Source organism: Fusarium falciforme, chromosome 14 (genome assembly GCF_026873545.1).
Source record: "Fusarium falciforme chromosome 14, complete sequence".
Lineage (NCBI taxonomy): Eukaryota > Fungi > Ascomycota > Sordariomycetes > Hypocreales > Nectriaceae > Fusarium > Fusarium falciforme.
This window is the reverse complement of record NC_070557.1, coordinates 981,920-1,005,330: the sequence shown is the minus strand read 5'-3', so window position 1 is coordinate 1,005,330 and position 23,411 is coordinate 981,920. Positions and strand designations below refer to the sequence as shown.

The following is a 23,411-nucleotide window of genomic DNA, read 5'->3' as shown; positions in this document are numbered from 1 at the left end:
AAATATAAAAAACATATATATAATATAATTAATAAAAAATTAATAAAAGTAATTCTTTAAGGCTTTTATTATATATTATAAAATAATCTTATTAGTTATAATAATTTTAAAAACTAAAGAGGTATTTTAAGTATATATTATAAAAAAATTAATATATTAATTTATTTAATTAAATTTAATTATTTAAAAAGATTTATAGTATAATAATTTCTTAATTCGTTTTATATTAATTTAATTTATAATATATTATAGTTTAATAATTTAATAGAGATTTTTTTTTATTTATATCTTATTATATATTACTTTCTTTTAATATACTAAACCTTTAAAACTTTATTCTTAATATATTTTAGTATTAAAAATAATTTTAACATATAAATCTTTTATTAAAGTTATATAATAAAATTATTTAAAAATAATACTTAATACTAAATATTTAATTATTAATATTTAATATTAATTAAGCTTTATACTTAAATTATATCTATAAAATTCTATATATTATATTATAGTTTTATTATTTTATATTATATAAAGTCAAAATAAAAATATCTTAATTAATATCTTAATAATTTTAATAATAAAGCCTTTAAACTTAAAGCCTAAGGTCTTAATAATATAATAATTTTATACTTCCTAAGAGATAAACTAGTTATGCTAGGTTTATATTAGCAAAGAGACTAATTATATAGTGCTTAAACAATAGGGTATTATATTTAGTAATATACTTAAGGGTATAGAGTATAACTAAGTTTATTAATCGCTAAGGTAGCTACTATATAAGAGAGTGTAATTAGCTATATATTATATACTAGATAGCTTACTAAGGTTATAGTAAGCTAGGTAAGCCTACTTATAATAGTCTTAGTAAGTACTATAAATTAACTTATAGCTATAAGAGGAAGTAGCCCTAGTCTCCCCTTAGAGTATTTAGGTATAATAGGGCTATATTATTATATAGCTTAGGCCTTGTCCTAGGTTATAATAAATAAGCTTAGGGTAGTACGGTTTATTTATATAACTATTAGTAGGTCTAGTAATATATTAGAATTAATCTTATTATAATTAAATATTTATATCTTAATTATATAAAAATATTAAAATATAACCTTTTTATATAATAGCTTTTCTTTTAATATTAATTATTAATTATTTTTATAACTCCTAATTACTTAAGTAAATTAAAATATCTTTCTATTAAAATTAATAATAATTATAAGAATTAATTACTTAATTAATTTAAAATTAATTAATTATAAAATAATATATTATAAAAATTATAATAATTATATTTTCTAAATACTTTTAACGAAATAATAAAAGTAATATAATTAAGATTAATTAATATATATTTTAATATAATTAAGTTACTTATATTTAGAAGTTTTATAAACCTTGTAAGGGTTTTAAAAGTATTTAATATTATTATTTAAAAATAATATTAAAGAAAGCTATTTAAATAAATATATTAAATATAAATCTTAATTATTTAATATTAACTAAATTCTTAATTATAATATTTCATTTTTCTTTTAATATTTTTTTAGTTTTATTTAATATTAATATAAGATTTAGCTTTTTAAAATAATTTAATTTTTATTAATAACTTTAAGAAATTATTAAATAAAAATTAAATAAAAATTAAATAAAAATTAAAATATCTTTAATTAAAAATTTAAAGTATTTCTAATAAACGAATTATATTCCTTAGAAATTTATAAAATAATAATTAACATATATGCATAGCAAGTAAACCACTCAAGCAATTAAACCACCTATACTATGCACTAAAACCTAATATTTATAAGTTTAATAAAATCCGCATAAAAATAGCTAGGAACTTAAAAAAGCTTAAAATAGCTTATTAACTAGTAAATAAATTATATATAAATTTTTTAGATTTTTTAAAAAATTCCTTTATAGAGACATAGCTATTTATATAGTATGAATAGTAGTATTTTATAGATATCTATAAAGCACTTACCCTAGAGTTTATATAAAATTCTTAAAAAATACGTAAAAGGTTATTAATTTAACTTTTTAGTTTTAGCTATTTTAAGGTTAGTATGATTTTTCTAAATATATTTTAAATACTTTTTAAATTAGGTATAAATACTAAGACATTTCAAAGTGGCATACTTGCTTAAGTAGTTCACTTACTATACATATATGTTAATATATAATATATAATATAAATCTTATAATAAATATTAATATTTTAATATTTAATAAAAAAATTTAAAAAAGTCTTATTATTAAATAATATTAAGGTTTATAGCTAAATATTAAACTTAATAATAAATTAAATATATAATATTTATATCTTAGCTTATATAAATATATAAGTAATACTAATATTTGGAATAATTAATTAATAAATATAAAATATTTCTTTATTTATTTATTTATTTAATATATATATTAATTAAATTAATTTTATATTTTTATAAACATTATATATAATTTCTAATTATTAAAGTTTTATTAGTTTTATTTCTTTAAACTATAAATATAATCTTAATTATAGATTTAACCCTTAAAATATTATTACTTTTATATACTAATTAATTATCTAGATAAATTATATTTAAGTTTAAAAATATTATATAAAGTACTTAAATTATAAGGTATTTTAATTAAGTAATAAAAAATACTTAAAAAATAATATAATATTATATGATTTTAAATATAGTAATTTCTTATATTATATATATTGTTTTCTTATAGTATATATAATATTTTCTCTTATTATATATAATATTTTTTTATATAATTTAGTATCTCTTAGTGCTAAAAGTAAATTAAATTAAAACTTCTTATTATAAAACTTATCTTAGTATTTTAATTATTAAGTAATTATATACTATTATATATTATTTTCTTATTGCCTTATTATTCCTTAAGTTAATATTTTCTTTTTCTTTTTATCTTTTTATCTTTTATTTCTATATTATTTCTTACTAGTTATCTGCTAAAATAAGTATTATATATAATTCTATTCAGCCTATATATATTTCCACTAGCTGCTCTTTTCCCTCCCCCCTTTTACTACTAACTAATCTGTAGGTCTCAGTCCCGTTTACCTGCTGTGCTCGTTCCACTCGTCTTATTCGCCTTCGTCTTCCGTCCGTACTCGAAGGCCTCATAAGCGAGGCGTGTGAGATGTGTGAGGAGTTAAGCCGCGCAATGCCTATTTCCCCAGGGCCAAGTTAGAAACTTATTTCAGTTAGTTTATGGGAGCAGAAATGCCAACATACCCCGCTAATAGAGTTTCATACCCTGAGCGCACTTCACAGGCGAATGGCCGTTGATATTGTAGCATTGCTTAGAGTGGAAGTAATCTCCATCACGAGAGTACGTGTCATATATGAACGACCCTTGAGAGCAACTAGGTTGCGAATAGAACGCAATTCTCTGCCCGTTGCCCGGTCCCCATCCGTTTTCTTTGTAAGACTGGAATCGTTGGGTGTCAGGATTTGAGGCTGCATTATTACCGACCTTGAGAGTGTTCCACGCCGGTGCAGTCACGACCGCTGTAGGTCTTGACGCCAACTGCGAGACTGCCTTGAATCAAGACGGCGGCGGCGGTGATAAGCAGCTTGGAAAAATGCATTTTCAAAGATCTTCAAAGTACCAAGAATGCTTTTCTTGAATGTAAGATTGAAAGAATGGTTTTAATGCTGTTGGGAACTGTTTGGCTTTGGTGAATGAAGCAATACTCTTAGATGATATGAACCTTAGTTTATATATCTGCAGTCGTGGCACTTTCATCTACAAGCCTCTAGATATTGAGTTATCAGAGCTTATTCAATCCTCAAAGCGCATTCATTCTCCAGAGCGTATTCATTCTTCACCGCGTATTCAACCTTCCGAGCGTATGCGGGCAACTAACCTCAGATTGTCTCACGTAATGTAAGCGCCCCATAACGCTTACAACAGAATGCAGAGTACGGGCTTTTACTTCACTTTGATGTTGCAGTAGCAGTGCAGATAACTTGCATTGCAAAGTAATAGCACCTACGCGGCTAGTTCAGCAAGAAATGTCAACGAATCGCTGGTATTTTAGGCCGAGAAATGCTGGTGACGTGAGCGGCACGGCAGGCAGATACAGTAGCGACACCAACGTACCCCCACAGAGCTCAAGCTCAGAGCTCAGAGCAAAGTTCTTAGGGTTTTTGGCATTCCCTAGGTGTAAGAGGGATTTTGGCACACATTCTCTGACTTCCACCTTCAAGTCAACTTGAAATCATCTTGAAATCACCTTGCCCAACCCAAATGTCTACAATGCTGCTGCAGAAGCAGACCTTATCTAATCTCTCCGTTATTTTCATCATTCTATTTACGGTAATCTTTCTCCCCTGCGAAGGGCTGAAGTCGTCGAACCTTGAATGCGTCAAGAACATGTCGTCATGGTCTAAGAGTATACAATCGTACTGGATGGAGGTAGCTGTTAGCTGACCGGTGACGCTTGTTCCCACCCCTGCTTTCGAAGCGGTTCACCACTGTTGGCAAACATTCCAAAATGCCTTTTCCCAGAAATCCATCTCCGGAGGGCAGCTAACGCCAGAGATCGAAGACGCATGGAATGATACACTCCAAAGTCGGTGCGCAAAATTCTCTAACCCTTCTTTTTATCTGCTAAATGAACCAAGCCTAACCTGGCCTAATAGCTTAACCGAGGTTTCTGCTAGGTAATAGGGAGTTTCCACTACCGGCCTGTTGCATCCTGTCGAGCCGTGCTCCGTCATCTACCTTGCAGCCTCCAGTGATGCAGATAAAAGTCCTTCGCTATATCTTGCTTCGGCGTCTCTCCCTATCTCTCAAGACCCGTCTGAGGATCTTTCCGCTTGGACTCTTTGGAATAGAGTCTAGAAACTCAACACCACCTTTCAGTTGTTTATACGGGGCTTTATGAGCCGCCACATAGTTGCTAATATCCCGTACAAGCTCCTCTTGGACAATTGCCTCCGCAAGAGGGCTTCGCACAATAAAAGCCTTGGGCACTTCCCCAGAGCGCCCGTCGGGTACTTGTATCACTGCGCAGTCTGAGACAGCAGGATGCGAGAGGATATGCGCTTCGAGCTCCGCAGGGGCAACTTGATGACCCTGTAGCTTGTTAGGATGTATTGCCAAGACATGCTGATCTGGCTGACCTTGACTTTGATGAGTTCCTTGATTCGATCGACGATCACGAGTTGCTCGTTACCAGACGGGGCTAGAGTAAAGAGAGCCTCGTCTCCTGTCCGGATCCAACGACCATCAGCATCAAAAACAAACGTCTCAGCTGTTGCTCTCTCGTTGTTAAGATAGCCCAGCACAACAGAAGGCGCCTGGACCAGAAGTTCTCCCGAGCAATCATAGCTAGTGATCTCGTTGCCCACCATGTCTACAATTTTAGCTTTGGTTCCTGGAAGTAAGGACCCAGATGCCTTCATAAAGATGTCGTGTTCGCTCGGCGATGAAACCACCGTTGCTGTTTCCGTCATGCCTTGAGCTCTCAAGTCAGTAACCTTCAACGAGATGCCATCATCAAACTGACCATATGCTTGGCCAACCGTCCATCCAGGATAGATGCTTTTCAGCTGTTGCATAGTTTCCTCGGCTAAAGGTGCTGCTCCGCTGTAAAGAAACTTGACACTGCTCAAGTCGTACTTTGCGCAAATATCCTTCAACTGCAGCATCCTGATGATGATAGGCGGGACCTGACTTATTAGTAGACTGGATGGCTTGATTGAGCCAAGCTTACCAGTAGAATCTGACGAATCTTGAATCGTTGAATTGATTCGAGAAAAGCCTTTAGCTCAAACTTGGGGAGAACGATGACCTGATCGCCCCTCCAAGTACTAGTATGACATGCAATCACCAAACCGTAGATATGGCTGAAGGGCAGAAAGCCTGATACTGCTTGCGTTTCGACACCTTTCCTGGCTCGGCCAACTGAGTCGTAGGTAGCATGCTGCAACACGTTTGCAATGACGTTGGCGTGGGAGATCATGACCGCTTTCTGCCCGTACCGTGAGCCGTGGCTTCTCCGCGATGAGGTAGAGCACTTACTGGTAGCCCTGAAGTTCCGCTCGAATAGCAAAGAAAGGCGGGCTGCCGAGCTCCTTGTCCCGGGGCCCATCTGAGTGGATCAAGTTCGGGAAGGTCAGAACCTTGCTTGACAAGGCTCTCAAACGTCCTGTGAGTGAGTTGCGAAGATGTTTCCATGCCTGGAATGTCGAACAAGAAGATGTTCTCATCGGGTATGCATGCACTCCGGGCAGCCGTGAAAGCAGTCTCTGCCAAAGGGGCGCAAGTGACCAGAGCCCTGGCCCCTGATGATTTCAATTGATGTGCCAATTCAGCAGCCGAGCTTGCAGCGTTGACTGGAGTAACAATTCCGGATAGCCTATGAACGCCATATATCGCCGTTACGAAATCGACCTTGGCGAGTCAGCAGTGAGCTCCTCCTATCAAGTCGTCATCTTGTTACGTACCGTATTGAGCGAGAAGATGGCCAGTACCTTATTCCACGCCGTGCCTTGATTCACTTCCCAGCCAAGTCTCTTAGCTAGCGACCTAGCCACACACTCGGAACGTTGAAACAGTTCAGTGGCCGAGTATGTGCGACCAGTGATACCACAGGTGAAAGGGTGCCTGCTCCTAGAAAGTGGACGGCGGCCATATGCTTCGTTGCTCATGAACTCTACAATGGGAATCGAATCCGGAGGCGCTAGAAGTGCGTCAGCAGAAACGTCATGTCACAGATTTGGCTTAGGGCCCTGACCAACCGGGAGTTCTGGAACCCAGCTGGGAGGATGGAAAACCATGATGTTGACAAGGGCGCTGGCCTACGTCGTCTTGAAGGGGACTGGGAGGGCTTGAGACAGGTATGGTAAATACCAAGGAAGCAAACAATATGGCCACGAGAAATCATACTTGATAAAGCGTCATGAGTCTTACCGCCAGTCAGATGAGGATGGAAGCGCTAGGACGGTTGGGGATAGCCGAGCATGAAGCCGGTTGAGAGCAACCCCGCCGGCATCCCGGAAATAGGCGCCCGAGAGCTCACCTCCTGGGTAGCTTAATATCTGAGTCATGCGCTGTAGGGAGAGGAAAGCAAACCAGCCCTCAAGTGATAGTCTGTTGAACAGTGATAGGTACCATATGCAGCAAGCCATGGCCACTACGCAGTTACCCGCAACCATGTTGGCTTGGAGGAAGCATAGAGGAAGTAGTAAACCAGTACGAAGTGGCCCAAGAGCAGTGACGAAGTCATACGCTGACAATCAACGAGGTCTTTGAAGAGGTTCCCTTGCCTAAAGTCTCACCTACGGGTGTTCTCTGCAAGGTGTTAGCATCCGGAGGTAAGACGAGACACTAGACACAAGATACTAAGCTCTGACTGGGCCACAGTATGCAGAAGCGACCATTCACTACTTACCATCGACAAACAGGCATCTTGGTTTGAGGAGAAGTACACTTTGGTGAGAAACTCGACAAAGGAACACAAATTCATCCGGCCTTTAGCTAATCACGAAATTTCAGGGCCATGAAGGGTGTGGGCAGATTGTTCAGCTTGGCTCAGCGGTTCATCAGGACAAGTTCCAAGTGGTAAAGAAATCTCCATCCACGGCCTCCACAAGAGCAGGCTGACTTCCATATAGGGAGATATTGTTGCTCTTCACGCTGTGCCTGGCTGCGGACGCCATGATTGCCCTGAATGCTCCCGTGACTTGAGCCAGCTATGCGAGAAGGGTCATCACTCCGGCATAGGACAGGATGGATTCTATGCACCGTACGCAGCCGTTGATATTCGAGGTGTAGTCAAGGTGCCCTCAGGTGAGTAACGTCAAGGCCTGGTCAGTAAATGGAACAAATTGAGTTGTGCTAACCCATGCTGTGACAGGCGTCACTCCAGCGCAAGCAGCGGTTGCTACGGACGCTGTCAACACCGCATACCACGCCATAAGGAGAAGGGCAGAGGTCAATGCCCACGAGACGATTTTCCTTTTTGGCCTCGGCGGGTTAGGTTTCAATGCCTTGCAAATCCTCCTGCATATAGGACCCAGGATCATTGTATCGGATATCAGACAGGGGCGTCTGGACGAGGCCCAGAAACTAGGGATACCCCCTTGTGACATTGTCCCGATAGGGGCATCACCACAAGAGTTCGTCACCGGAGCTAAACTTGATGGGAAGATTGATACGGTACTGGACTTTGTTGGCACTCATCAAACTTTCGAAGATGCTCAACACATCGGTAAGGAACAGTCGGAGACACGCTGAACCAAGAACCTGAACTGACTTGAGGGCATGTATCAGTTCGACGGGGAGGGAAGCTGATCTGCATCGGAAGCCTCGACACAGAGAACACGATTCACATGAAGATTGGCACAAGAAAGCGGCTGACCTACATATTTTCTTACGGAGGACAGGTGAGGGATCTTGAAGAGGTCTTGCAGTTGATTGCCGATGGGTCTATCACACCCCAAGTCGAAATGTCGAAACTGGCCGAGTTTCCTCGAATCCTCGAATCTCTTGTAAGCGGCGAAGTTCGAGCGCGTGTAGCATTGACCCATGATTAGCTACTGTTAAAAGAGCTTCATGACGCATTTGGTTCGGCTCGATGAAGGTTGAAGAAGGGAATCAGAGCAGCATAGCATGAAGAGCTTAATAGGCAAGATTCATTACACAACAAAACGTCTTTGTTATTAAAGATTCATCCTTCACATTGGTCAATATTCATCCGTTGACACTGGCGCTTGCCGGCATGCCTATTCCAACTGCAGCGGTAGCTCCAGCATCCACCGGCAATATCGCTCCTGTGATCCACCTGGCGTGGTTACTTGCGAGAAAAACAACGGCACAGGCAGCATCCCATCCTGTTCCCTCAGTACCCAGTAAGCTTCGGGCTTTCCTAGCTTCCCTCGCCTCCTCGGACATGCCCTTAGCGTACATCATTGGCGTGTACAGCATCTGGACGCAGTCAGCAGAGCTCACCAAAGATTGCTGGTTACTTACCCCAGGACAAACGCAATTGACTCGGATGCCGTCTTTGGCGTGGTGAGCTGCCATTGCCCTGGTCATGTTGACGACGGCGCCTTTGGCGGTGGGATACAACAGATGTGGTGTCCCGCCCTTGAGCCCAGCCACGCTGCCCATGTTGATAATGGCACCCTTGGCTTCGCCCGTGTTCTCCATCATTGCCGGGATTGCATGCTTGGCCATCAACACCATGCTCGACACATTGACGTTCAGACCTGCCGACCAATCCTCCATGTCGACTTCGGTTGCTGTTCCTCGAGCACCCGCTATCCCAACGTTGTTGACGAGAATATCCAGACGGCCAAACGTGTGCAAGGCCAGACAGACAGCCTTCCCACAGTCGCTAGAGTTCGTGACGTCTCCTTGTATCGGGACAGCCGAGACTCCTTTGCGTCCAAGGACAGCCATCTCGGCCGTTTTTGATGCCCATTCCAGGCTCATGTCGAGACACACCACATTGCAGCCCTCGTCAGCTAGCATGATTGAGATTGCTCGGCCGTTGCCAATTCCATCTCCAAAGCAGCCAGCGCCTGTAACTATGGCGACTTTTCCAGCCAAAGATCGCGATGGCGGTTCTACAGGGATACCAGGCGACATTGTTGGGAGGTTTGTTACCTGAACCAATAAACTGAGTAACTTTTTGACACAATACCATAAGTACACTTAGATGAGCAGCAACACCGTGATTATTAGTTTGTCCAATGACGGTAGCCTTCTGGTTAACCTAATCAGGTAGACCGACATGGCGATCGGACGTACCTGCGGGGTAAGCAGATGAGCCGAGGCAGTTCAGTAGCAATGGCCGACCTCAGTCACGTCTCCTAGGTATTGGTTGTAGAGTTGAGGGTTGGCCTTTTTGACTGTCCTTGTTACTCGAAACCCCAACGATACTCTGAAGTTGATGCTTCAACAAGAATGTGCGACTTTTCCGAGTACGGCGGCAAGTCTCCCGAATGGTTGGCTGTAGAAGCAACTCTTCCACCTCCTCCTACCTTTGGAAGCCTCGCTGAGCGGAAGAGGGTGGTCAACAAAGGAAGGGAAGAAATCTCGGCAAAAGCCATGGAGTCTTTGTCACATCTTGTTCACATCAAGGATTACCGCATTGACACACGAGACGGCGCTACGGTTGAAGCTCGAGGCTACAGACCGACTTCAGCAGATCACGCCGCGCGTCTTCCCATCTACATCCATTTGCACGGCGGTGGATATCTGTTTGGATCGCTGTCTTCAGAAGATGCCATCTGTACTCGCATCGCCAGCGGTGCCATGGTAATCGTCATCAACGTCAACTACCGCCACACGCCTGAGGCCACCTATCCAATGGCTTGGAATGATGCGGAAGATGCCTTTCACTGGGTTCACGACCATATTGACGAGCTCGTCGGAGATGACAGCCAGGTTGTAGTTGGTGGCATCTCGGCTGGGGCTCAGCTGGCGGCAGCCTTGACCTTTGCGCAAAACCTTTCACCCAATGATCTGTTGAGGCCCAAACTTGCTGGCCAAGTTCTAATGATTCCATGTCTTGTCCATATGGACTGCTATGAGCCACAGCTCGAGCAGTTGAGAGATCCTTCGGTCTCATCGTATCTGGAGAATGAAAATGCGCCAATTCTTCCCATCAAGACAGCCAAATTCTTCACGGAGCTGCTCAAGATCACAAAACCAAACCCCCAAGACCTTCGACTAAATCCTGGAAATGCCTCGAAACAGCAGGTGGTAGGGTTGGCCCCGACAGTCCTGGGCATAGCAGGCCTTGATCCGCTACGAGACGAGGGACTGTTGTATGGGAAGAAACTTGCCGAGGCAGGGTGAGCTATCTTGTTCAAGGGTTCAACCATTTGCTAACTGTCACTTGGGGCAGAGTTCCCACAGATGTCCACGTCTTTAAGGGGCTACCTCACGGCTTTCGTCGATTCGGTGAGCAGTTGACCGAGTCTGAAAGATGGGACAAGGTTATGGAGGAAGGAATCCGTTGGGCGTTGTCAAAGCCTGATCCGTCTGGGAAGGTCAGGATTCAAAGTTGATGTACAGATTTTGTCTTATCTTGCTTGCAAATGACTTGAATCTTGAGCTTATCCGCAATTCAATAAATTTCTACCCTACTGGTGTCTTATCACAAAGTCTGAATACCCCCTCGCCTTGACCTCATCGCACCTCTTGCGGTACCCAGGCGCTGGCCCATTGTATCTCGTCATCGATCTCTTCTGCTTGTGGGCCAGATTCTTATTCACTCCAGTCATCCACGAATCGACCTCGTTTGCCAGCAGTCCCTTGCCACAGTCATGGACATGCTCCGTCCACTCGTCCATGCCCTTCTCTGTGGCTTCCACGTAGGTGATGTTGGTGTCTCGGGCGTGTCGCATAAACTCGGCTACCCAGTCCACGGCATACTCGATCGAGCTTTGAGAGTCAGTAGGTCAGAGTTGATAGCTATAAAAGTGCGGAAGGTGAGCATACCGTGGAATGTTGCCAAACATTTGGTGAGGTCCCATTATCATGAACATATTGGGGAAATCCTGGACGGTAAGGCCCAGGAAGGTTCTGATACCATTGCTCCAGACATCCTTGAGCTTGGTCCCATTTCGGCCTTCAAAGTCCACGGCGTTGAAAGACCCAGTGACGGCGTCGAAGCCGGTGGCATAGATGAGGATATCCAACTCGTGAGTCGATTCGCCAGTTTCAACACCCGTTTCAGTGATCTGAGAGATGGGGTTCTCCCTTATGTCAACCAGGTTAACGTTGGGTTGGTTAAAAACCTCAAAGTAGCCGCTCTCAAGGGGCACTCTCCGGGTTCCAAACCCATGATTCTTTGGAATCAGCTTTTCAGCAACCTCTGGATCATTGACGCGAGCTCGAATCTTGTCGGCGTGGAACTTGCTGTATAGCTCATTTGCCTTGCAGTTCGTGGCGACGTCAGAGGAGATGCTCAGAACCTTGGCAAACCCTGGAAGAGAATACAGTTTCTCCCAGTGTGCTTGCCGCTCCTCCTCTGTCATTGAGAAGACGCTTCTGGTGTCGCTCACGTGGATGAAGCATGAATATGACTCGAGACATTTGCGGAATATCTCAGGGTAGCTCTTGCGGATCTCCTCCATCTCCTCCAGGCTGATCTTGGAATTGCGAAGAGGCACGGTCCAGTTTGGCGTCCTCTGGAAGACGGTGAGATGCCCGACCTTGTCTGAGATGGCCTGAATAGTTTGGATGGCAGTTGCGCCAGTACCAATGATGCCGACTCGCTTCCCTTGGAGGCTGGAGGCATCGTTGGGCCATCGCGCTGTATGCCAGGACTCTCCCTTGAACTTCTGGACGCCTGGAATGTTGGGAAGCGTTGGTTTGTTCAAGATGCCCATGGCTGTGATGAGATATCGGCTGGTATAAGAATTGCCCTCTTCGTCTTCCAACAGCCACGAGGAGGTCTCTTCCTGGAAGTGGGCTGACTTGATCTGCGTGTCGAATTGCATGTCGCGCTTCAGGTCAAACTTGTTGGTGAGGAACTGGATGTAACGGAGGGTTTCTGGCTGAGGGGCAAAATGCTCTGTCCAGTTCCACTCATCAAGAACCTCCTGAGAGAAGGAGAAGATGTACGAGTAGCTTTCCGAGTCAAACCGAGCTCCGGGATATCGATTCCTGGGTCAGTGTAAGCAGCTGCTTCAGTACACCTAGACCTGCCGCTATCCGTACCAGAACCAGGTACCACCTTCAGCTGGGCCAGCCTCAAGCACTCGTGCTCTCAAGCCAAGTTCACGCATGCGGTATAAACTCAAGATGCCACTGAGTCCAGCGCCGACGATGAGGATATCATAGCCGAGACTAGAGTCATTGAATGTGGATGATTCCCCATTGATACCCAACGCCGAAGGCATGGTGAGACTGTTTCAGTTGCGAAAGCTTGACAAGGCGTAGGTGTGAAAACTGAGAGATAGAGAATACTGCCCACAGATGAGTTGGACTTGATGGCAAAGTGCTGTTTCAATGGAGCATCAAGATCGATTCAAAGGCTTGTTAATTAACCTGCTCTACTTGTCGATCCCCCGGAAACCTTGTCCTCAAGACTGTCAGCCTAGGCTACCTCTCCACATTCGCTTATCCCGAAAGAGGATAACCATTTTATTGCCGAGCATCCAAACCCCGCCCGGAGGCTGAACGGCTCTCGTCATGCGACCTCAGGTCGGTTCGGCGGTTAGCCGCTTTGGGACTGGGCAGATGAGCTAGCTGACGGACCTTTGGGGGAGGGCGAGACCAGGACATGAGTCAGAGTTGATGCTGCAAGAACAGATGTACGGATTTTGAATAATGTAGTCAACGTCAAGGATAACTAGTAAAGTCCTTCCGATCTCCAATAATTCTCAAGATCGCGTAGGAACGTCCACTTCAGACCCTTTCCCAAGCCCCTTGCCTTCCAGTCGTTCAGGCTCCTCGGAAAATGAGGCACCCCATCCCTAATGGTCGAGTCATGAGCTACGATGACAAAGATGTCTTGATCGCAGTCAAGCTCCTGCAGCTGCCTAGTCGTCCTCCTTGCAAGTTCGATATCTTGGCCAAACGTCAAGTCGAACAGGCTATCGATCGATGCTCTTCCGCGTGACTTTTGCAGCTTGTCGAAAGCTTCTCCGGGACACAAGACAGTATCCTTGGTTGCGTGACATGGATGAGGGGTGATACGATCAGGGACTGGGAGATAGCTGGATGGTCTGAAAATGCCCGCGTAGTGGCAAATATCACCGCCCAAGAGCACAAACGTGGGCGGATTGTCAGTTGTTCTGGCAAGGCCGCAAAGATGCCCTACAGCATGCCCGGGGCTATCGAGAAGGTAAAAAGAGCCATCGCCGAAGTAGTCAAAGGTGGGAAACTGGCCGATTTTCGGTGAATCATGATCAAAGGTAATCTCACGAAGATTTCGGCCCCTGATGAGTGTTAAAGTCTTTTCGGCATCTACGAGTCAAGGGTAGCTACTCATAGTCGCTCTCCAGGATGGGTGACTCTGGGTTTGAGGGAGCACCCGGAAGCATCGCCTTCTTGAAGCCAGGTCCGACTACCAAGTCTGTAGTGGCTGGAAATGTTGAAGGGTCACCGATATGATCCCAATGCCAATGGCTGGATAGGATGAGCAAAATCGACCTTGGTCTCAAGCATCATGATGTCCACGCTTACCTCCAAATTACGGCCTCAATATCTCCGAGGGACACGCCATCGTCTTGCAGTATGTCTGCCACGTTTCCCGCCACCTCAATCTCGTAGTTGGTCGTAGGAATGTACTTGGCGATTGTGGGAGAGTAGTTCTCGTAGTCTTTGCGGATGCCAAGATCAAAGACTAGCTTTCTTCCCGAGTGATGTTCGAGGAGAAAAGAGAGGGAAGGGCTCGATCTGAATGTCTCAAGACCCGGGACGGAAGGTTCCATGAATCGCTTGATGACTGCAGGCCCGAAATTGACGGGGTTTATGAGCCTGACTGCTTGTAGTGCCTTTCCTTGAGGGATGAAGATGACAGGCGGGATTTTCGACATGGCGTCAAGAACTGCTGGCGTCAATTTGTTCGGGCGATTGAGCCCAATCAAAGTCTCGAAGTCTTATCGCATACGGATGACGGCTTAAGCTGATGTACAGACACGGGTGCGAGGTGTTTCTATGTAGTGAACAAGCTACAAACGATCAACCAACCAATGTGAGCTCAAGATCAGATGACCTCCAGTTGGTGCAAAGTGCAGGCCCCAGACTCCTAACCCCTCACTCAAGTATCGGTTACTCTTTCGGCAATCCTAGTTTGGTAAGGTCGCCCAATCGCCCGGATGCTCGGTGCGCCCTGCAATTTGCAGCTTCCTGTACCCCAGGCTACCCCAGATTGTTCCCCATGGGGACGAGTTTTCATGTACATAAGTAACAACAACCGCTCCGGGGGAGCTCTTATCAACCATCAGAAAGCCATCGCAAGCAAGCATCAGCAGCAGCAATGTCGGACAAAGAAGCTCCTGTCAAGCACCAAGAGAGCGTCGACGATGGCTCTATACAGGGTACCCAGACCGTCGACACCCTCCACCGAGACGAGGCCCTCCGCGTCCTGCAGGCGTATCAGGGAGATGAAAGCTGGAGCGACGAGGAAGAAAAGAAGTTGCGCAGGAAGATTGACTGGAAACTCATGCCCATCCTGTGTGTAACTTACGGGCTTCAATACTACGACAAGGCCATGCTGGGCCAAGCGGTGAGTTGCGATTGGGATTCTTGATCATACCAGTGACGTGACCCGTTTGCTGATCTTACCATGCTTCAGGCCCTCTTTGGTCTGAGGGAAGATCTTGATCTCCTGACGGGCAGCAGGTATTCCTTCTCGGCCTCCATCTTCTATCTTGGGTTCATTGTCGGTGCCTATCCAGCCATGGTGCTTGCCCAGCGCTACCCTATCGAACGAGTCGCCTCGGGCATCGTCACCCTCTGGGGGATATGCCTCATCCTCACGGTTGTCTGTACTGGTTACAAGACTCTGTACGTTCAGCGGTTCTTCCTTGGGCTCCTAGAAAGTGGAATCAGTCCCATGTTCATGCTCATCGTTGTAAGTACACGTGAACCCCAGTCGTCAAGTGTTGGGTTCCTGACCGGACGCAGGGAAGCTTCTACAAGAAGAATGAGCAAGCCATGCGCATGGGGTAAGCGTCGTCTGTACTCTGTCCATTGTACACGCTGACACGTCGCAGCATCTGGTATTCCTGCACCGGATACGTCTCTGTTTTTTCTCCCCTCGTCAACTATGGCCTCGGTCTCATCAATGGAGGCAAATCGTCCTGGAGATACATGTACTACTTTTCCGGCGCTATAACCATCGCCTGGGGTATACTCCTTGTCCTTGTTCTCCCCCCAGACCCCGTCCGCGCGAGAGGCTTCAACGAGAGAGAGCGGTACATCCTCGTGGCTAGACTGAGGAGCAACAACTCTGGCGTCCGCAACACTCATCTCAAGGTTTCTCAGATCTGGGAGCTCCTGGTAGACTGCAAATTCTGGGTCGTGTTTGCCATTGCGTTCCTTTCCATGATTGCCAACGGACCCATCTCGACCTTTGTGCCCATCATCATCAATGGCTTCGGCTTCAGCACTGTCAACTCCCTACTCATCTCGATGCCCGCTGGCGCCTATGCCGGCACTCTCATGCTCGTCATGCCTTACCTGGCTTACCGATTCATGAACATCAGATCATACCTAGTCTTTGCGGCACAGCTGGGCACGACCTTTGCAGCTCTTTTGCTGTGGAAGCTGCCGCAGTCGGCAACAGGTGGTTTGCTCTTTGCATGCTACATCCTGCCGTCTGTTGGCGGTGGTTATGCGGTGCTCATGGGACAGCAGATTGCCAACACTGCCGGCTACACCAAGCGCTCTGTCGCTTCTTCTGGTCTCTACATTGGATATTGCCTGGGTGAGTTGCTTCTCTTTCAAGCTAAGACGGATGGGACGCTCATGTGCGATTTGCAGGCAATTTCGTTGGTCCTCTGGTCTTCAAGAAAGAAGATGCCCCCCGTTATACCTCGGGGTTTATTGTTGTAGTTGTTACTGCTCTTGCCGCTGCCGTTCTCGCCATTATCTACCGGTTTCTATGTGTGTGGTCGAACCGCAAGCGTGATGCCGCTGGGGTCATGGAAGGATTCGACCATGCCTACGACGACGATCTTACTGATAAGAAGGCAAGTCTTGAAGTATTCATCCCATACAGAAGCAGGCTAACAAGTCAGAACATGCAATTCCGATACATTCTCTGAATGGCGGGCGACGACTTGGTGGATGGAATTTGGAGTCATTTCTGTGGTGGTCTGGGTTGCCTGGCTCAACCGGGAAATTCGTAGATAGTTCCGCATGCATTAATCAACCTTGATGCTTCCGTGACACTTCGTATCGTGTGATTTCAGCGAGAAATACGTTAATATAAGCCACGTAACCGAGGTTAATGCAGAAGTCCGGCCAGCACTTATGCCAAGGATTAACACCGCCTCCTCATTCAATTCGCAGAGTTCGTTGCCGAGACCTAGCCTAGTTACGTAGCGCTACGTACCTCGATGCGGTTATGTTTTTCCCCCGTTATGGTTTCCCCGCATTCCTCTCGGCAATCTACCTTGGATGCAACCGTCCATTCCGGCAACACATCATCCATCAACCCTCCACCAAAGACCGACTCCTTCACCGTGCTCGGCAATGTCAGACAAGTGGCTCCGCTTTGCAGCTCATCAGCCGAAGCGGAAGCGTGCTGAGGTCGTCTGCTTCTTCTGCCACTCTAAGAAGATCAAGTGCGACTTGCAGGTGAGTTCAGTGGGATCTTCTGGCACGGCCGAGTGTGCTAATTTGCTGCTTCAGGGCCGAAGGACCAAGGGGGAAGCAAGATGTACCAACTGTGAGGGTCAGGACCAGGACTGCCATCTCAGGCCCTCGAGGAGAGGGAAGACGCGCCAGAGGGTGACGGCTCAGAACCAGGATGAGAGTGAAGCTCAGCTTGACCATTTGGCGACTATTGGTGAGCCCGATTTGTTCATGATGGTCACGTTGCACTATTGCTGACATTCAACATCAAGACGATGGCCAAGTTGATGCACCGGAGCCCATGGTCGCAGCCCCTGGCAACGATCTAAGCAACCAGGCCATGGTCCCAACTCCGTCCTCTGCTAGAGCCTCTCAGCCAGAGATACCGTACACGGCGATAGCGATTGAGGACCCCCCTGGACCAAGCTCGTACCAAGGAACCCAGCCAAGCGCGTCGCCCACTGAGGGTGGCGGGCGAAGCCATGGTGGTGATGTCGACACCGGATTTCTACAAGTCTATGGGCCCGAGAACCAGCTCGACGCGGAGCAACAAGAGCTTCTGGCCAGCCTAGACATGGACAACCCGTCATCGGACCCTCGGCAGCAAGAACTCCAACAGAGCTTTTCAGAGACCTACTTTAAGTACTGCTATCCATGGTGTCCCGTGCTCGACCGCGACGCCTTGGAAGCGGATCTAGAGAGGTCACCTATGCTAGCCAATGCACTTGCACTCGCCGCAAGTCATGTTCAGCCACCTTTGGTCAAGCATGAGGGACCAGCTGAGTATTATCAGAAAGCTCGCATGATATTCTACAACGACGAGGAGGCAGATATGCTCACTGCACTCAAGGCCATCTCACTATTTTACTGGTGGGCTCCCCGGCCACCCTCGATAGCACATCGTCATTCTTCTTGGTGGTGGACGTCGGCCATCATCAGACACGCTCAACAGATGAACATACATCGTGAGCCTACAGAGGAAGCGGCACAGGTGGCGGGAATAGACCTGGGCCTTCGGCGGCGGCTGTGGTGGACGGTATTCGTAAGGACCTCCCAAAGCTGGGCAGTACTGCACACTCTAACTTATCGCCTCACAGGCACGAGAACGTCTCACCTCGCTCTGCCAAAGCAAGCCCTGCATCATCTGCCCAGAAGATATGAACATCAGAGAGCCACAGCCGGAAGACTTCCCGTGTGATGCTACCTCTCAAAAGAAGGGGCGCATCTTCCTTTATTGGGTTCGACTGTGTGCCATCATCGGCAGGGTTTCCAAGGTCTTGTCTCAGTCCTCCAGCGCTCCTTTCCCTGCGGACCTTAGACAAGAACTCGTCAACTGGGTGCAGACTCTACCGCCAGACCTCCAGCTCTCGATTGGCTCCAGCCGAACAGTATCCTTCGATCGAGATGTTCATCAGCTCCATCTGCCATACCTCACTACTGTTATCATCATCCACCTACAAAGGACGGCGCCAGACTTGCCCCAAGCTCTCCCACCGGCGATACTAGCCGCGTCGTGTATTGCGAGGATCCTCAGGGATATCCTATCACGTGGTAATGCCCGGTTTCTCATGGCCATCACCTGTTGGTACTGCGGCACTGCCTTCATTGCGCTGCTTCAAGCCAGTCGCATCAAGCAGTTCTCGCAAGAGGCAGAAGAGGGCCTAGACATCTTGGAACAAGCGGTCGGCCAGCTACAAAAGATGTGGGCTTCTGCAAACGTCATCCGGCAAGGCTTTGAACGATTACGCAGTCTGCCACGAACAATGATACAATCTGGTCGACCAAAGCCTGCGGCAGCTCACGGGGATGGCCTGCCTGACGAATTCAACTGGATTCTGCTTTTCCCTTTTGTAACCAGGTCAACAAGCAGGATCGCTGATGACTTGATTGCTGATAAAGAGCTTGGCACTGCAGTAACGGCACTTCCATCACCCGAGAATGGTGTTTTTCATCATGATCTTCTCGAAGGGTATCAGGATCTCCTAGAACCATTTGTCGACTACACATTTGACTTTTCCACCCTGGGATTTGAGACTTCATAAAACTTATCAACAATAACAATGCAATGACAATCTACTTGCTGGGTGCTGCAATCTTCCGCTACTGAGTCTTGTTGAGTCCGAAGGGTACAGTTGTAGCGGCCTCCCTTCGCTTTTTTGTGATTCTGTAGCCTCGTCAAGATCATTTGTGTTCTTACTGGGTAATTCACTAACCCTGTCCACCGCCGAAGAAAAAGAGATGTCGGGCCGTCACCTATGCCTCAGCATTCAAGCCAATTACTCCAAGTCGCATATATGCCACGTTCTTTCAAAGCGTAGGCCTTGTTTCCATTCATCACTACTCAAAAACAAATCCCCGTATGGTGACCTACTTCTAGCTATCCCGTTCCTCATCCAATGTGTTTCTCAGCGTCCAACTTCCAAGTCTAGGTTGAAAGAGTTTCCGCCTTCTCTACGTACCACGACAGATCGCTCTCCGGGTCCATCTCAAAAGCCGTGAAGCCATTTCCCATGAGCCGGAATGAGTTTGCCGTGTTATACGTGATGTCAAAGTCTTCTGCCCGAATGTCCTGGAGTAAGCGGTTGAATAGATGAGCACTGCCGCCAAACAAGGACGTGACTCGCCCGTCGACTGTACCTCTCTTGTACCAGCTGCGACATCCTCCGCTCCAGACAAGCGTCTTGTGGATCTCATCACAGTACTTGATGAAGTCATCCACCTTGTCTTGCTTGGGGACAACGTACTTGATGTCTTCGGTGGCAATCTTCTTGATCCACTTGACAAAGTAATCGCCCGTCCAGTTCAGTGACTCAACGAGGGAGCCATGTCCACCGAGACAGTTTGGCCCCATCATCATGAAGTAGTTGGGCATCTCGGGGACTGCGACCGACATGTACGACTCTGGATCTTCCTTCCACTTCTCCCTGAGATCGGCACCCTTGAGGCCGATGATGGGATGGCGAGGCCTGAAGGAAACGTCGAAGCCGGTTGCACACACGACTGGGATAATAGTCAGCTTGTCACTCTCGCGTCAAACAGGTTGCAACTTTACTTACTGACGTCACATTCATACTCCTCGCCATCGGCCGTGCACACACTATTCTCCGTCACCTTCGTGATAGGGCTATCTGTCAAACGGCAGTGTGGCTTCAGGAATGACTCCAGATAGCCTGGACCTGGCGTAATACGCCTGCATCCCAGTTCCCACTTTGGAATCAACTTGCTACATAGCACAGGGTCGTGGTTGAGCTTTTCAGCCATCTGTGCAGCGGCCATCTTCATGCCTGCGTCATTATTCTCGCCCTTTCGGAAGATGTAAAACGACTTGTTTGTTCGGGAGATGATGCCCTTTCGATGCTCAAGATGAAGCTCAGGGTCCTGGAACCGAGCCTTGTCTTCTTCCGAGTATCGTGGGTTTGGGTCGTCATCCTCTCGGCCGAGGTGTTTTGACGGTGGTGCTCGATAATAAACCCAAGCTGGACCACGAACAAAGTTGACAACATCTGTGCCGGGGAGCTTGGCCATTTGAGGAACAATCTGGATTCCAGAAGAGCCGTTGCCGATGACTGCTATCCTCTTGTTTGAGTAGTCATAGTTGTGGTTCCAGTCGGCCGAGTGAGTCATGTGGCCTTTGAAATCCTGCAGTCCAGGAAACTTGGGCCACGATTCATGGCTGCCAGCGGGATTAGGCCTTGTCAAGAATGAACAAGAGGGGACTTTAGACTTACACAAGGACTCCTTTGGCGGAAATAAGAATATGACAGTACTCATCCCTCTGAGAACCTGCATGTTCGACAGTCACCTTCCACTGCGCCAAATCATCCTGCCATTGGGCCCCGATGACGCGAGTGTTGAGCTGCAAATCTCGATCGAGATTCCACTTCTTGACTGTGGCTTTGATATAGGCCAGGATATCACCTCCGCTGGCGTAGAATCTCTCCCAGCTGGGGTTGGGATCGAAAGGAAACGCCTGGTCATTGCTATAAGAACGGACTTTGTATAGGGATTTCCACAGGGAAACATACGTAGATGTGAGCGGGAACGTCACATTGCACGCCAGGGTAGTGGTTAGCCAACCAAGTGCCACCCACATCGCTCCGAGCCTCAAAGATGGTGTGGGCGACAATATCCTGCATCTCGGGAAAGCGGTGCTGAAACTTGTGCGCCATGAGCAGGCCAGAGAAGCCAGCGCCGATGGTGATGACCTTGATCCTACGCGGCGTGTAGGCAAACTTGGAGCTGAGCTTGAAGGGGTCCTCTGTTTGGCCATTGGTTGAGGCTGCCGCGTTGGCACTGTGCCTAAACTTGTCTCTATTTCCAGCCACCTCAGGAGGTTCCGTCGATGGAGTTTGCAACAGATCGGCGGCCTTGGGCACCACGCGCGCCGTTGTTATCGGTGTCTCAGTGAGGGCAGGCATCGTAGCTAGTGTGTGAAGTAGGGTGAGGAGATTCCCGACGACTTTTCTTCAAATTTCAAGGCGTTGATGTCCAGGAGCATCTGGATGTAATGTGTCCTTCACCTGACGTCTTGTGCAGTTGTATATCAAAGATGAGAATGAATTAACCTGTCAAAGGAAGAGGTAGTACGTGTTCAGGGTAGCCGGCAATGGCTTCGGGTTTCAACATTCATGGCGTCTCTGATTGGCTCGGCATCCCCACACTCTCTGCGATCGACCGGTTATCCCAAATAGGCATTACCGGTCGTTGTGACAGAACCGAACTCCAAAGCCGAGCACCGGCTTGTCAACTCAACCCTGGCTTCAAAGGCGGGGACCAAAGGAGAAGCCGCACTTGATCAAGAAAAAGCGTGCCATTCTCGCCCTCTCTTCTTCCACTTGTGTATTTAGAAGTGACATCAGGAGTCCGACAGCTGACACACTCACACATCAATCAAGATGAGTCTCGATCGCTATAGCTACAGTGGCCCCGTAGACCATACAGCTCCTCCGCGGCTGGACGCCATCCGAGGCAAATCAGTCATCATTACAGGGGGTGCAAATGGCATGGGTGAGACCTGTGTGCGGGAATTCGTCGCTGCTGGTGCCTTCGTCACCTTTGCCGACGTCAACGAGCAACGAGGTCGATCTATCGAAGCAGACCTTAACGTTGATGGTAGAAAATGCTTGTTTGTCAAATGCGATATCCGAGACTGGGACCAGCAAAAGACTGTCTTTGAAGAGGCAAAGCGCAACAGTCCAAGTCGCAGTGTTGACGTTGTTCTTGCCAACGCTGGCATCAGCAGGAGCTCTGGAGATAGTCTCTGGAACTTGGACGGTGAGTCAGAGGGCCTTTCAACCACACGAGGGAGGTCGACTCTGACTATCATTCGATACCTGCAGACCCAGATGGCGAGCCAGCCAAGCCAGACCTCAACATTGTCCGAGTCAACATTGATGGTACCTTTTATACTTGGAGGCTTGCCGTACACTACTTCCGCAAGCAACCAGTTCACGATGACCGGGATCGCTGCTTCATCATCACCGGGAGCATGGTTGCGTACATTGACTCACCAGTATGTTCCTCTGCTGCTCATGACGACTCATGCTCTGACCACAACCTACCATTGTAGGCCAACTGGGAGTACACAGCAACGAAGTATGGCCTACGTGGTTTCATGAAAACGGTCAGACGCTCCAGCCATGAGCAGAACATACGTATCAACTACGTTGCCCCCTGCTGGATCAGGAGCGCCATACGCACGGCAGAGTACGAGAAATGGCTACTTAGCAACGGTATCGAGTTTGGCGAACAAGAAGACGTAGCAAGCTGCATGCTAAGAATTGCCACTGATAAGAGCATCAACGGTAAGTCTGCCTATCCTATTCTAGGGAGTCACTAATGGGACCAGGCCGTTCTCTCATGATCACCCCACGATCGATTGCTAAACAAGGGTTTATGGATGTCGATCGGGAGGACTACAAAGATATTCCTGAGGATGACTACTTCAAAAAAGTGCAGGCCAGCCAGCTATTTATTATAAAGGATAAGTGGCTTGATGACTACAAGGTACCGATATATAAGGCAGAATAGGTGATTGTTTGTGGATGGACTCCCTCCTTAAGCTCCCCTATAGTTGCAGTTGGAATCTGGGATTACGACTGCTTAGGCTT

The 23,411-nt window shown here is 46.6% G+C and overlaps 9 protein-coding genes and 1 pseudogene across 10 annotated transcripts, besides 1 other annotated feature; 5 read left to right on the top strand and 5 right to left on the bottom strand.

Annotated features, from left to right (window-relative positions):
* Nucleotides 1-4,788: 4,788 nt before the first annotated feature.
* Nucleotides 4,789-6,833, bottom strand: NCS54_01512400 (annotated as a pseudogene). The gene is made up of 6 exons: nucleotides 6,770-6,833; nucleotides 6,480-6,715; nucleotides 6,055-6,426; nucleotides 5,747-6,004; nucleotides 5,154-5,702; nucleotides 4,789-5,106 (listed from the first exon to the last, which is right to left on the bottom strand).
* Nucleotides 4,789-6,833: a sequence feature.
* Nucleotides 6,834-7,161: 328 nt separating this feature from the next.
* NCS54_01512300 (PKS-ER domain-containing protein) lies at nucleotides 7,162-8,570 on the top strand (the record flags this gene model as incomplete). The annotated part of the gene is made up of 7 exons (XM_053160231.1): nucleotides 7,162-7,227; nucleotides 7,280-7,349; nucleotides 7,399-7,469; nucleotides 7,531-7,596; nucleotides 7,650-7,824; nucleotides 7,892-8,245; nucleotides 8,308-8,570. 7 exons carry the CDS (start codon nucleotides 7,162-7,164, stop codon nucleotides 8,568-8,570), a joined length of 1,065 nt encoding a protein of 354 aa, XP_053016206.1.
* Nucleotides 8,571-8,727: 157 nt separating this feature from the next.
* Nucleotides 8,728-9,627, bottom strand: NCS54_01512200 (Hypothetical protein; the record flags this gene model as incomplete). Its single annotated transcript, XM_053160230.1, has 2 exons — nucleotides 8,728-8,961; nucleotides 9,007-9,627. 2 exons carry the CDS (start codon nucleotides 9,625-9,627, stop codon nucleotides 8,728-8,730), a joined length of 855 nt encoding a protein of 284 aa, XP_053016205.1.
* A 318-nt stretch (nucleotides 9,628-9,945) lies between these two features.
* On the top strand, nucleotides 9,946-11,054 carry NCS54_01512100 (Abhydrolase-3 domain-containing protein; the record flags this gene model as incomplete). The annotated part of the gene is made up of 2 exons (XM_053160229.1): nucleotides 9,946-10,838; nucleotides 10,892-11,054. 2 exons carry the CDS (start codon nucleotides 9,946-9,948, stop codon nucleotides 11,052-11,054), a joined length of 1,056 nt encoding a protein of 351 aa, XP_053016204.1.
* A 75-nt stretch (nucleotides 11,055-11,129) lies between these two features.
* NCS54_01512000 (Hypothetical protein) lies at nucleotides 11,130-12,893 on the bottom strand (the record flags this gene model as incomplete). Its single annotated transcript, XM_053160228.1, has 3 exons — nucleotides 11,130-11,430; nucleotides 11,488-12,657; nucleotides 12,712-12,893. The coding sequence occupies 3 exons, from the start codon at nucleotides 12,891-12,893 to the stop codon at nucleotides 11,130-11,132; spliced, it is 1,653 nt and encodes a 550-aa protein (XP_053016203.1).
* Nucleotides 12,894-13,345: 452 nt separating this feature from the next.
* On the bottom strand, nucleotides 13,346-14,534 carry NCS54_01511900 (Lactamase-B domain-containing protein; the record flags this gene model as incomplete). The annotated part of the gene is made up of 3 exons (XM_053160227.1): nucleotides 13,346-13,934; nucleotides 13,984-14,124; nucleotides 14,182-14,534. The coding sequence occupies 3 exons, from the start codon at nucleotides 14,532-14,534 to the stop codon at nucleotides 13,346-13,348; spliced, it is 1,083 nt and encodes a 360-aa protein (XP_053016202.1).
* Nucleotides 14,535-14,977: 443 nt separating this feature from the next.
* On the top strand, nucleotides 14,978-16,769 carry NCS54_01511800 (MFS domain-containing protein; the record flags this gene model as incomplete). The annotated part of the gene is made up of 5 exons (XM_053160226.1): nucleotides 14,978-15,226; nucleotides 15,296-15,574; nucleotides 15,628-15,668; nucleotides 15,717-16,429; nucleotides 16,486-16,769. 5 exons carry the CDS (start codon nucleotides 14,978-14,980, stop codon nucleotides 16,767-16,769), a joined length of 1,566 nt encoding a protein of 521 aa, XP_053016201.1.
* Nucleotides 16,770-17,199: 430 nt separating this feature from the next.
* On the top strand, nucleotides 17,200-19,343 carry NCS54_01511700 (Zn(2)-C6 fungal-type domain-containing protein; the record flags this gene model as incomplete). Its single annotated transcript, XM_053160225.1, has 4 exons — nucleotides 17,200-17,304; nucleotides 17,359-17,515; nucleotides 17,574-18,343; nucleotides 18,399-19,343. The coding sequence occupies 4 exons, from the start codon at nucleotides 17,200-17,202 to the stop codon at nucleotides 19,341-19,343; spliced, it is 1,977 nt and encodes a 658-aa protein (XP_053016200.1).
* A 383-nt stretch (nucleotides 19,344-19,726) lies between these two features.
* Nucleotides 19,727-21,719, bottom strand: NCS54_01511600 (Hypothetical protein; the record flags this gene model as incomplete). Its single annotated transcript, XM_053160224.1, has 4 exons — nucleotides 19,727-20,301; nucleotides 20,358-20,974; nucleotides 21,030-21,271; nucleotides 21,327-21,719. The coding sequence occupies 4 exons, from the start codon at nucleotides 21,717-21,719 to the stop codon at nucleotides 19,727-19,729; spliced, it is 1,827 nt and encodes a 608-aa protein (XP_053016199.1).
* Nucleotides 21,720-22,196: 477 nt separating this feature from the next.
* NCS54_01511500 (Hypothetical protein) lies at nucleotides 22,197-23,331 on the top strand (the record flags this gene model as incomplete). Its single annotated transcript, XM_053160223.1, has 4 exons — nucleotides 22,197-22,575; nucleotides 22,641-22,813; nucleotides 22,871-23,105; nucleotides 23,150-23,331. The coding sequence occupies 4 exons, from the start codon at nucleotides 22,197-22,199 to the stop codon at nucleotides 23,329-23,331; spliced, it is 969 nt and encodes a 322-aa protein (XP_053016198.1).
* Between the last annotated feature and the right edge of the window lie 80 nt (nucleotides 23,332-23,411).